The 12,964-nt window shown below is 49.1% G+C and overlaps 1 protein-coding gene across 3 annotated transcripts in view; it reads right to left on the bottom strand.

Moving 5' to 3' along the window:
• The window catches only part of TBC1D9B (TBC1 domain family member 9B), a 75,550-nt gene that overhangs the window by 2,334 nt on the left and 60,252 nt on the right, over positions 1-12,964 (bottom strand). For 2 of the 3 annotated variants that reach the window (XM_077138207.1, XM_077138208.1), the window contains 5 exons: positions 12,372-12,612; positions 11,934-11,999; positions 2,576-2,647; positions 655-714; positions 110-213 (listed from right to left, as the gene is read on the bottom strand). In XM_077138207.1, the coding sequence (XP_076994322.1) occupies positions 110-213; positions 655-714; positions 2,576-2,647; positions 11,934-11,999; positions 12,372-12,612 (543 nt within the window). Of the gene's footprint in view, positions 1-109; positions 214-654; positions 715-2,185; positions 2,261-2,575; positions 2,648-11,933; positions 12,000-12,371; positions 12,613-12,964 lie in introns of all 3 variants that reach the window. The other variant, XM_077138209.1, reaches the window with a different exon arrangement.

Here is a 12,964-nt window from a genome sequence, read left to right as displayed (position 1 = left end):
GTGGGGAGGAGGGCTCCCGCCCGACAGGAGATGGCTGGGAGGTGGGTGGTGAGGCGCTGGGTGCTGGCCCACCGCGAGCTCTGCTGGCACATGGTTCTGACGGGCCTACCTGGCTCATCTTGGGGAGATCCTTAATCGTCTCCTTCTGGACCTCTTTCTCCTTGGCCCACATCCGGAGGTAGTGCCGATAGTCTGGAGGGCTGGTTCCCTTCTCTGCGAGTTCAGAAAGAAACCAGGTGAATCCAGGTGGGCTGTTGTTCGTTTGGGGGCTGGCAGCAGGAAGGAAATGGCTTTGGGTCCTTATGAGGAAGAGCTCAGCATGGGGCAGGGGCCCTGAGTAGGCTGGGGTGGGTTTGAGCCAAGTGGGTAGTGGTGCCCCAGACCGGTCTTCCCTGCAGAGGTGACAGAACCACACGGAAGGCTGAGGGGTGGTCAGCGCGTGCCACTGGGGCTGCTGGAGGACAGCCTGCTGTGTGCGGGTGAGGTGGGCATCAGGCGCTTCCATGGCAGAGAGCTGCCACTGCGTGGGCACAGGTCTGCCCCTCTCCTGGGGAGAGTGGGCTCTCCCACCGGGACTGGGGTGGGGGGCAGCAAGGGGTCCCTGGGCCCTACCACCCTGGGTTTCTACCAGCCCCAGCTGCTGGAAGCTCCCACCTCCTTTCTCCTGGACATCTTCGTTCCCGGCTCCCTCTTGGTCTCCCTGCGGTAGTGCTTCTGGACAACAAGGAAGATAAAAGGAATACAGACAACACACTTACTAGGGACTCCAAGCTACCCATTCCCTGAAAGATCTCAGCTGTGGTCCTCCCTAGAAGGGGGGGTTCCCCCGAGGCATCTCCTACCTGACCCAGCCTCGGGGGCACCGGCAGCGAGACCTATGGCACCTCCTTTTGTGACCTCATTAAAGAATAACACGCCACTGACCCCACACTCCCTCTTTGTCAAAGGAATACCTTTTTATTTTTATTTTATTTTTTTACATTAGCCATAATGCACATTATGGAGAAAAAATCCAAGAACCAATGATTTTTAGTTTTTGCTAACAAAGGTAAAATTCAGAGAAATCCTAATTCCCAATTCTCCCTGTAGCTGCCGTGCCAGCTGGTGAGGGATTTTGCAGCCCACAGACCTTGTGCTTGTCCGGCGCTGTGTCTGCTAAGGTAGCGTGCTTGTTGGAGCTGGTGTGAGCCGTGCCCCTCTGCCCGTGAGCTGAGGGAGCGGCAGGCCGCCCGGCGGAGGGCCAGGCCGGGATGGCAGCAACCGGCACTGAAGTGCCCTCACCAACTGGGTGGGTGCTGGAGAAGGGCACAGCTTTCTGAGGCCCAGACTTCTCTCCGTAGGACAGAGCCAGCACAGTTCCTGCTTGGGGCCTGGGGACGGGGCCTGGTTTCACCATTCCCCTGCCTTTCGCAGGAACACCGGGGACAAACCTAAAGCCTCCCTGACTTACCCAAGTTCTGTGCGTTACAGGAGAAGGTGCACCTGCTTATTTGGGCTTGTATGGCTGAGATCAAGGTACTTAATATCCACATTTAAGCCTTTGAACTATCAATGGGACTGCCACATAAATCTTGATACCCACTCTTTTCTATTTTCCCCTGGGGAATTACAGGGCAGGGGATCAATTTTCTGAATGCATTACAAACCACCTGCCCAGCTGCCAAAATTCCAGGGCCTAGACCACCCTCCTCACCGCGGGTCAGGCACTCCCAACCAGCTTTAGACGGGGGACAGGGCTACGCTCTAACAGTCACTCAACACACATATTTTTTCTTAATGAAAAAGAGCTGTGTGGAGATTAAAATGTTTCCCAGTGAAAGCATCTACTGGTCTTCTCCAGCATCTCCATGTGTAGGCTTTGTCTTCTTCGTGTTGCTGCAATGACAGCAACTGTGTGTTTCTTTTTCTTTGGAGAGGACACAGAAATAGCTTTTGCACGTGGCGGTGGCGCTCCTATCCTAGGAGCGATGCTCCGCTGTGCTGTGTGCCTGATTCACCCAGCACTGCACCCAAACCTCAGCATGGAGGGAGCGGCTGGAATACTGGTCCTTCTCGGGCCTTACCCACACAGGGGGGCTCCAGGAGGGGCCCCCAGGACAAAATGCTCTGAAGTTTTCGAGCCATTCAGGGGAGTGCGAGGAGACTAAACCTGGAGGCTTGGGGGGAAGCCTGGTACAAGGGGGACCCCCTGACCTCCGCTGGGACTGACCTTGAGCCTCCCAGGGCAGAAAAAGATCCAGAACTGAGGCCAGAGGAGATGCTGAAGAGAACAGAGGAAGAATAAAGGGCAGATGGACGAAGAAGCCAGGGTCCAGGGTGACAGACAGAGGGGCACAGGTGAGAAGCCCCACACGGGCCCAATCGGCCTCAGGGAGAATGCCGGGGCCGATTTGGAGAAGGAAGGCTTCCCCTTGGCCTTGTGGACAGGGCCTGGGGTGCAGTGCTTCCTGGAGCAGAGGGGCACCCCCAATGCAGCATACTCCCTGAGCCCATGCGTTTGGCTGCAGACCAGCTCCATGGGCTCCACAAGCCAGGTGGGCCTGGCTGGGAATGCTGGGGTCCCAGGGGGAGTTACCTTGTGAGGAGCTGTCCTGGGTGAAGTACTGGGTCGCCTCCAGCGCTGACTCGGCCTCCTCTGAGCTCAGAGCTGTGCCCCAAGAGCAAGGAGTAGTGAGGGCAGGAGGAAACCCTGTGATTCTCGCCTCAAAGCAGACAGGCCTTCTGAGTCCAGCACAAAGGCCTCCCTCAAGCCCCACACAGCCCACCCAACCCTGGCCAGCACCCACTTCTTAGAACCTGGAGTGACAGCTGAAGTCAAGGCAACGAGAGCATGATGAATGCTGGCTGTTCATTAGTAACACTTTTCTGACTCTTATATTATTTAGAAAAATGCAATACATACTACTCAAGGTAAAAACTCAATCAGTAAGGTAGTTACATAAGTACATATCCTTGTTCTTAGGAAATAGACACGGAAGTATTAAGTGTTCATGGAACACGTGTATACAACCCACCTGCAAATGTTTAAAAAAGATGGACAAACAGATGGATAGATAGAAAGATGACAGGTAGATGGGTAGATAGACACCCAGATGGATGGACAGATAGAATGATACAGTAAATGCAGCAAAATGTTAATTCTTGGTGGATCTAGGTCTGTGGGGTAGGGGCCTACTGGAGTTCTTTGTAGGGTTTTATGTTACTTTTGCAACTGTCCTGGTTTCAAAATGAAAAGTTGAAACAATGACCCAAGCCGTGAGTGCAGTGTGGAGCCAGAGAAGGTGTGCGCCCAGGAATGGTGTGGAGTCAGGGAAGGTGTGGGCCCAGGGATGGTGCGGAGTCAGGGAAGGTGTGGGCCCAGGGATGGTGTGGGCTAGGGAAGGTGTGGAGTCAGGAAGGTGTGGAGTCAGGGACGGTGTGGGCGCAGGGAAGTCACATCTCCCTCCCGCCCTGGCAAGGACAAGGCTCCTGGGCATCTGCCCAGGATGGTACGTGTTCCTGGAGATGAAGTGCAGACGCCACCATAAGCACAGGACTCCTGGTCCCTCCCCATGGCCTGGTGACCTGCTGTATTCCCTGTACCACCGGTAGTGATCGTGGAGCACACAGCTGAGCCCCACAATTCTGTGAGGGGGACTGGTGCTTCCTGCCCTACGGTGGGGGGCACAATAAGCGCTTTAATGGAGCATGGCTCAGGAAGCAGGCTGCGGGGGCAGGGACCCAAAGGTCCAGGTGCCCTGGTAGAGGTGGGTGGGGTGGGCCGCAGGGCTCCAGAGGTGAGGGCGCAGCCCCCGAGGCGAAATTGACCCCCAGGCCTGGTGGCCAGCAGGGCCAGGCACCCACCCGGTAGACCCCAGCGTGCGCCCGAGGGTGCCCATGCAGTGGGCCCAGATGAGCACATACAGCTCAGGAGCAGGGCCTCACCCGCCCTGGCTGCACAGAACAATCCCCGGGGGCCCTGACAACCCACCCAGTGGGCCCTGCTGGCGGTTCTGCAGGAGTCTCTGGGCTGAGGCCCAGGGAGCGGCCTTTCTCCACGGAGGTCCACAGTGCCCACATCTTGCACAGGGGGAGGCGGGGACGCGGTAGGCAGGGATCTTACAGGCTGGCAACTAGTGGGGCACTCCCGAGCTGGCCCAGGGTTGCAGAAGGTGAGACCCTCAACCCCAGAGCCCCAGGTTATTCCACTCAGAAGCCTGGGGATCAGCAAACCTACTGCGCTGTCAAGCAGATTCTCCGCCACAGTGCCCAGCGCCTATCCCCTGCCTGGGAACACAGGACCCTGCCATGCTGTCTGGAATTTCACCTGTTCTGGGCCCGGCCCACCCCACTGTGGCAGTCAGGGAAAAGGCAGCGGAGGGCACCACGTGCTGGGAAGGCAGGAGTGCACCGGCAAACTGGCTGGGACCAATCTCCTACAGGTGTCCAAACAGACTTGCTTTTCCTGCGGGAGACCTTGGCCTGGCTCTGACAGGGAATTATTGATAAATCAAGAGCCAAAGGAGACCTTCAATGTAAAACCAAGCAACTATAAAATCACAGGAGAGCAAGGGAAATCAACTTTCAAAATAACCTTATCAAGATAATCAAATGCTGAGGAATCAGCAGAAAATAAAAAAGCACAGGAAGATGCAAGAAGATATGGTCAAGCCAAATGACCAAATAAAAACACAGAAGGAGACAAAGAGTTTAGAACAATTAATCAAAGAAGTAATGCGAATTTCTACGATAACTTCAGTGAGCTGGCTATGGACATAAAGGACATCAAGGAGATGCCAGAAGAACGTAAGGAAGAACCTGAAGATGTAAATACAGAAACAGCAGATCCCGTGGAAATGAAAGATACTGCAGGTCAGAGTAAAACACACCAGACACACACAAGTGCAGATCTGAAGAGGCAGAAGAAAGAATAAGTGAACTAGACGATGGGGCCACTGAATGTGAATGCACAAAAGAAAAAGTGGTAGAAAAGATGAAGAAATTTTAACTGGATCTCAAGGAAATGTTGGATAATGTAAAACACACAAATTTAAGCATCATCAGAAGGAGAAGAGAAGGTTAAAGGACTAGGAAGATTACTTGAGGAGATGATGGGGGAACACTTTCCAACCCTTCTAAGAGCATAAATATGCAAATCAAAGAAATCTAACAAATTCCAAATAGAATCCATCCAAATAGGCCTACTGTAAGACACATACCTATCAGTCTGTCACATACTGACGAGAAGGAGAGAGTCCTGAGAGCAGAGAGAAAAGCAATCGCCGCACCCGAGAAGACACCTAAGACTCGGCTCTGACTGCTCACCTGGCACCAGGGAGGTGAGATGGCAGGGGTATGATAGTCAAGACCCTGAAAGAGAAAAACTGTTGGCCAAGGAATTCTTTATCCAGCAAAGCTGTCCTTTTTTCAAAAGTGAGGGAGAGATGAAAATTTTCACAGACAAGCAAAGGCTGAGAGAGTCTGTTAACAAGAGAGCTACCTTGCAAGAAATACTAAAGGGAGATTTGTTGGCTGGGAAGAAAAGACAGGGGAGAAAGGTCTGGAGGAAGACACAGAAGTGAGGAGTATTAGTAAGGGTAATTTACTGGATAAAAAGAGAGAGGGAGAAATAACAGAATTAATAAATAAAAACCAAAGGATAAGATGGGTGGTTCAAGTGCTGCCTTTACAGTACTAACTTTGAATGTGAATGGCTTAAACTTTCCAATTAAAAAATACAGATTAGCAGAATGGATTAAAAAGTGTAATCCATCTACGTGCTGTCTATAAGAGACTCATCTTGGACCCAAGGATACAAACAGACTGAAAGTCAAAGCATGGAAAAAAATGTTCCACACAAACTTTAAACTAAAGAAAGCAGGGGTGGCAATACTAATATCAGACAAAATAAACTTTAAAGGCAAAGACGTCATAAGAGACAAGGAAGGACACACATATCAATAAAATGGACAATTTACCAAGAAGGACTAAGGACCACAAATGTCTACACTCCCAATCAAGGAGCTCCAAAGTATATGAGGCAAATTCAGCAAGCTCGCAGCCCTTCCCCTCGTGTGGGACATGACTCCCAGGGATGTAAATCTCCCTGGCAACGTGGGATAGAAATCCCAGGAACGAGCCAGGACCCAGCATCATGGGACTGAGAAAGCCTCTTGACCAAAAGGAGGAAGAGAGAAGTGAGGCAAAATAAAGTGTCAGTGGCTGAGAGATTGCAAACAGAGTCGAGAGGTTATCCTGGAGGTTATTCTTATGCATTATACAGAAATCCCTTTTTAGTTTGTGGTGTATTGGAGTGGCTGGAAGGAAGTACCTGAAACTGATGAGCTGTGTTCCAGTAGCCTTGAGTCTTGAAGATGATTGTATAACCACAGAGTTTTTACAGTGTGACTGTGTGATTGTGAAAACCTTGTGTCTGATGCTCTTTTTATCCAGGGTACGGACAGATGAATAAAAAAATAAGGATAAAAAATAAATACATAATGGGGGGGTGGATAAGGGGTGAAACAAAATTAGGTAGATTGAAATGCTAGTGTTCAATGAGAGGGAGGGGTAAGGAAACTCAGAGCCTTAAACTGTGGAATACAGGGTACCCAGAGATAGAAGCTAGGGAAGGGGGAGTGGGTTACCTAGTATGTACAGACTTGTTAACAAGGCTAAACTTAAAGGTATGGGAACGGATGGAGGTGACCGGGTATCTCATTAATAGGATTATAAGTAATAGTGCTGTACTGAAGGTGAGTAAGACTGAAAGGAGAGGTTTAATGTCATGAATCTCACTGATTAGCACTACAAATATAAATTCTTGCATGAATTACTTAGAAGGTATGGCACGTGTATAAAAAGCTAATAACAGAGTAGTATATGGGAAAATACTTATTGAATGCTATGGACTACATTTAACAGAAATATCTCACTAGTACCACAACAATACTAAGGGTAAAAAATTCGGGGTGGGGGATAAGAGTTATGGGGTGTTTTGGATTTTCTCTTTGGTGTGGCTGTGTATATATATCTGTCATTTTTCTCTCTGGAGCAATTAAAATAGTCTAAAGTTGAGAGTGATGATGGCTGTACAACTAGGCAAGGATATCATGAGGCTGTTTATTTGGGACAGAACATATGTTAAGTGAATATATCTTAACAAAATCTGCAGATTCAAAATAAATAAATAAACACAGATTCAAGTGCTAGAGAACACGTGGGGAGGGTGGTCTGCCTGCTCAGTGTTGGCAGGAAGCAGAATGCGACAGCGCCTCCGGGTAACACACCGATTCACAGGAGGTGAGACACAGCATGGCCACGCTGAGGCAGCCGGTTATAGGGATACACGCAGAAGAACTGAGAGCAGGGACTTGAGTAGACATCTGCACACTGATGCTTATGGCGGCATTCTTTACAATAGCTAGCCAATAGATGGAGGTGGCCAAAGGAGAGGAAGGGTGAGCGGTGGTGTATACATATGGTGGAATATTCTGCAGCTACAGAAAGGAATGAAGTCGTGAGGCATGCAATAAAGTGAATGAACCTTGAGGACATTATGTTGATTAAAATAAGCAAGAAACAAAAGGACAAATATTGTACGGACTTAACCAGGACCTAGATTGCTAGTAGGATAGTCACACTATTCCTGAGTTTTAACCGTTATTTCTAAATTCTGAGAAACTGAACGCTGCATGTGTGTGCAGGTTTCAAGTGATCAGGTACCCCAGAAAAGCCTGCTCTTTAATCCTCGTTCAACATTTTTGGGTGGGATCTTTTTTTTATTGTTTCCATGGAGATGTGACCCACTCAATTGTGGGTGGTAACTTTTGATTAGGTGGTTTCCATGGAGATGTGTCTCCACCCATTCAAGGTGGGGTTGCTTACTGGAGCCATTTCAGAGGAAACATTTTGGAAAAAGCTACAGAGCCCACGCAGCCAGAGACCTTTGAGACAAAGAAGGGAAACGCCCCGGGGGAGCTTTATGAAACAAGAAACCAGGAGAGAAAGCTAGCAGACTTCACCATGTGCCCTTCCAGCTGAGAGAGAAACCCTGAACTTTATTGGCCTTTCTTGAGTGAAGGTAACCTCTTGCTGGTGCCTTCATTTGGACATTTTCATAGCCTTAGAACTGTCAACTTGCAACTTAATAAATTTCCCTTTCTAAAAACTATTTCGTTTCTGGTATACCACATTCCAGCAGCTCACAAACGAGAACATGTGGGAAGCCCTACTGTCTGACGGGCATGATCCCAAGCATACTGCATAGAAAGGCAACAAGAGTGTTGCGGGATCTGTATAAATGGAACCACTGCCACTCTGGACTAAAAGGGACAGAAAAGGGACAAACTGAAAGAAAAATAACTTCAAAGGCAGTACCATGGAAGCTAACGTGTGAAGCCAAGAAACCTCGGGCTAGGAGAGTGGGCTCACTCATGCATTTGGAGGGGGCAAGTTTGTCCCGAAGGCAGAGGGTTGGTCTCCCACCTTGCTGTTTGGGAAGAGTTGCACCCCAGGCCTCGAGTTGGTAGAGCACATTCCTTGGGGACTGGGGAGAGCCCGGCTGCCACCACATTGTTCTAGAGGGACTGAGCCTGTGCCCCAGAGATGGCAGAGAGCCCGGGTGTTACCCTGATGCATGGAGAGGGAGAAGCTGAGAAAATGGTGGTCTCCCCAATGTCCCCCAAGGTTGCATTCAGAGTCCCACCTTAGAAAGGGTGGGATTGCAACTTTCTAAAGTCTTGAATGACTCTCAGACTTTGAAATCCAATGGAGTTTGCCCTGCAGGTTTTCAAAACTGTATGGGTCCAGTGACCCCTGTGCTCCTTCCAACTCCTCTCTGTGGAAATGGGACTGTGTATCCTATGACTGTCCCTACTTTGTATACTGGCAGGAGATAACTTGTTCTGAGTTTTACAGGTCCAGAGCCAGAGAAGAATTTTGCCTTAGGACAGACCATGCCTACAGCTGACTTTCATGAGATTTTGTACTGTTTCTGACTTTGTACTGTGACTGAAATGGTTCTTTCTGATATTGTTATGAAATCAATGTATTTTGCATTTGGAAAGAACATGTCTTTTAGGTGTCCAAAGGGTGGAATGTGCTGTGCTGGTTTGAAGCAATTTAGTACCCCAGAAAAGCCTGCTCCTAATTCTCATTCAATACTGCTGGGTGGGACATTTTGATTGTTTCCATGAGATGTGATCACCCAATGGTGGGTGGTAACATTTGATTAGATGGTTTCCATGGAGATGCATCTCCACCCATTCAAGGTGGGGTTGCTTCCTGCAGTCTGTTAAGAGGAAACCATTTTGGAAAAAGCCTTAGAGCCACGAGAACCAACGGAACCAACGGAATGGAGAGAGCCACTGAAGAAGTCTGGAGAAAAAGCTAGCAGAAGTCGCCATGTGCCTTACTAGCTGAGAGAGAAACCCCAAACTTCTTGAACCAAGGTATCTACCTCTGGATGCCTTAGTTTGGACATTTTTATGACCTTGTCTTAATTTGGAAATTTTCATGGCCTTAGAACAGTAAACTTGCAACTTAATAAATTCCCCCTTTTAAAAGCCATTCCATTTCAGGTATAACAGATTCTGGCAGCTTTTACAAACTAAAACAGAACATAATCTGGTTGTTCCCAGGAATTTTGGGTATCTGTGGGACACCTGAAACTCAGAGTTAGAGTTCTGCCACCCTGAAAGTCAGCATTACTACATATAGCAACTGTTAAAGAAGTTGAAAAAAAGATAAGTCTCCATTTAGAGATATGAACAAAACTGATCTGGTTAGCACACCAAGGTAAATCAGAATACAGGGTAAAGGATGATACTGTCTGTATTTTAAAACTTCACCTTCTGTGTGAGATCAAAGGAAGAGATGTTTATCTTATCCAAAATTTTCTACAGCACACAATCTAACTTAAACTGTCTGGCCAGTTCATTTATGCAACCTAAACACATAGAGCCTAGAATAGGGAATGAGATCTATTAATTCTGTATAGCTTAATGTAATACCCTGATGTTGGGCACATAATAAAAAACATTTGCAAAGCTCTCTAAGGGAATAGAGTAAAAATATAGAGCTTTTAAAACTCTACACCTGGGAAATTCCTGATACTCTCTCAAGCACTGGGGACTACCAATTCAATCGACTGAGCCCTCAATCTTGGGGCTTGTCCTTACGAAACTTACTCCTGCAAAGGAGAAGCTAAGCCTACTGTGCCAGTTTGGAAGGATTTATGCACCCCAGAAAAGCCATGTTTTAATCCTAATCAATCTTGTGGGACCAACAGTTTCTTTTAATCCCTATTCAGTACTACAGGCTGGAAACTTGATTAGGTTATCTCCACGGAGGTGTGACCCAATCAACTGTATTAAACTTGATTAGATTGAGATGTGTCTCCACCCATGCTATGAGGGTCTCGATTAGTTGACTGGATCCTATAATAGAGGAGACATTTTGGAGAGAACTCCTTTTGAGAATGAGGAGAGAGCCGTGAAGCAGAGTCCACCAGTCAGAGACATTTGGAGATGAAGGAGAACATCCCCAGGAAGCTTCATGAAGCAAGAAGCCCGGAGAGGAGGCTAGAAGATGTCGCCATATTCACCATGTGCCCTTCCAGCTGAGACTGAGACCCCAAACGTCATTGGCCTTCTTGAACCAAGGTATTTTTCCCTGGATGCCCCAGATTGGACATTTCTATAGACTTGCCTTAACTGGGACATTTCCACGGCCTAAAAACTGTAAACTTGCAACTTGCTAGCAAACTAGAACACCTACTTATAATTATGCCTAAGAGTCACCCCCAAAGAACCTTTTTTTTTTACCAGACGTGGCCTCTCTAAACCAACATTGCACATGAACTCACTGCCCTCCCCTCAACGTGGGGCATGAATCCCAGGGGTGTAAATCTCCCTGGAAATGTGGGACCTGACTCCCAGGGATGAGCTGAGAGCCAGCATCATGGGACTGACAAGCCTTTTTGACCAAAAGGGGGAAGAGAAATGAAACAAATTAAAGTTTTGGTGGCTGAGAAATTTCAAATAGAGTTGAGAGGTCTTTTTGGAGGTTACTCTTATGCAAGCTTCAGCTAGATATTGCAAATTGCCACAGTACACCAAGCCCCAACCAACAATATTCCTAAAAACCCTAAAGACAACCCAGGGTTCTATCTTAGACTGTATAAAAGTTTCACTCAGTTTATTTTTCAGAAATGTAAAACCTCCGGATTGTTCTGAAGTCCAGAGGCACTGGTCTCTCCAAGAACATCAACCAGTTGCATCTCCCTACTCCATAATGTTGACACCGTTTCCAACACGAAAAAGTTTGAAAAGTCACTGCCAAAATATCCCTGAAGAATGGGAGAAGGATCAAATGTGAGGGAGGAGCTGCAACAGAGAAGACAGGATCTAACAAAGGAGTGTGACTGCTGAGTCAGTACACTGCTATTTCCTGTAGCCTCCAGAGTGTTACAACAGCCAGCAGGGACATCTGAAATGGTGGACCCACAAACAATGCCATTCTCTGAACGCTGCTCTATAACTAACTGCTAAACTTTACTATGAAATGTATCCCTTTTCTGCATATATTACATTTCACAATAAGAAATGTGTTTAAAAATAACGAATCTCCGCTCATACAAGCCCTCACCAGTCTTCGGTGAGCTGCCTGGTTCTCCAGTCAAGAGAATGGACTCAAGCCCATGGGCAGCATCCATTCCAAAAACAGTCCAAGGACGCCCTGGCCCTCTGTGAGTCTCCTCTACGCCCCTTCCCAGGTCCTGGCTCTGTTCTCAGGCCAAGGTGAGTCTAGCTCCAGCCCCAGTCCCTGGCCTCCTCCATCAATTGTTCTCATCCAAACCAGGGAGTCCCCACAATGCAGCGGTGTGAGCAAGGCTGGCATTCCAACCCCAGACAAGTGCAAAGGCCACTCGGGAGGGGCGAGCAGGCTCTCACCTGGGGGAAGGTGCAGCTTGTAAAGCACTTTGAGCTTCTCTGTCAGGTCCCCATGGTACATTCCGCCTGTTGAGACCAGAGAGGAGGGTGCACTGGGGAATGGGCTCCAAGGCCCACCACCGGCCCACCTTTGGGATCCTCCCCTTCCATGGCGACTCTGAGCTGGACCTGATGCCCTCCAGGAGAGTGGTGCTATGAGTGAATCCCAGGCCTCCTGTTTTTTCATGAGACCTTCAGGAAAGCTGAGCCCTGGACTGAGTTAGGAAGGGAAGGGAAGGGCTCTCACTGGACACACACATCTGCTGTGGGTAAACATGTGAAAGGATAGGATTCAGGGCTGTCCTCCACTGACTGCGGTGAGGACAGCTTACCAGGGCTGGCATTGGGAGAGCACCTGTGGACAGCACGAGGACAGGATGGGGCCCTGGAGGCACTTACTCATCCCTGTCACGAACTCCTTGAAGTTGATAAGGGAGTCCTTATTCTCGTCCAGGAGCCGGAACATGCGTCCTGCAAGCACAGGCGTGTGCGAGCCGCAAGCCCATGGTGTCAGGCTGGCAAAGAGGTCCTGGAACTGGCTGGCGTCGATCCGGTACTGCTCCAGGTAGGGCAGGCTGGGGTCCCGACGGCCAGCTGCCACACGGCTGCTCCCCCAGTACTGACTCGCCAGGTGCTTGGTCTGTGGGGATACGGTCCGATGAGATGGCTGGGCCTCTTAGGGCCTGGGCTGTTGGGACCACTGGCCTGGCCCGGGCATCTGAACCGCCTCTATACAAATCGTAGAGCCCCAGGGGAGGTGAGGACTCAGCCAGGAGCTTCACAAAGGCTCTTGTGGAAAAGCCCGTGGCCCCTCATTTACTAACAAGTGAGCAAAGGAAGAGCACTTGGCAGCTGGTCACAGGGACCATGGAAACAAGGGGGGGGGGGAACCTCAGCTCTCCTGACTAAGTGTACAGGGCTGTGGCCACTTCACAGACTGAGCCAGAAGCAGGTGGAGGAAAAAGGGGCCTGGCAGAGGGAACAGAACAGCA

This window comes from Tamandua tetradactyla, chromosome 20 (genome assembly GCF_023851605.1).
Source record: "Tamandua tetradactyla isolate mTamTet1 chromosome 20, mTamTet1.pri, whole genome shotgun sequence".
Classification (NCBI taxonomy): domain Eukaryota; kingdom Metazoa; phylum Chordata; class Mammalia; order Pilosa; family Myrmecophagidae; genus Tamandua; species Tamandua tetradactyla.
Note: the sequence above shows the minus strand (reverse complement) of the source record. Positions and strands in the feature narration are given on the sequence as shown.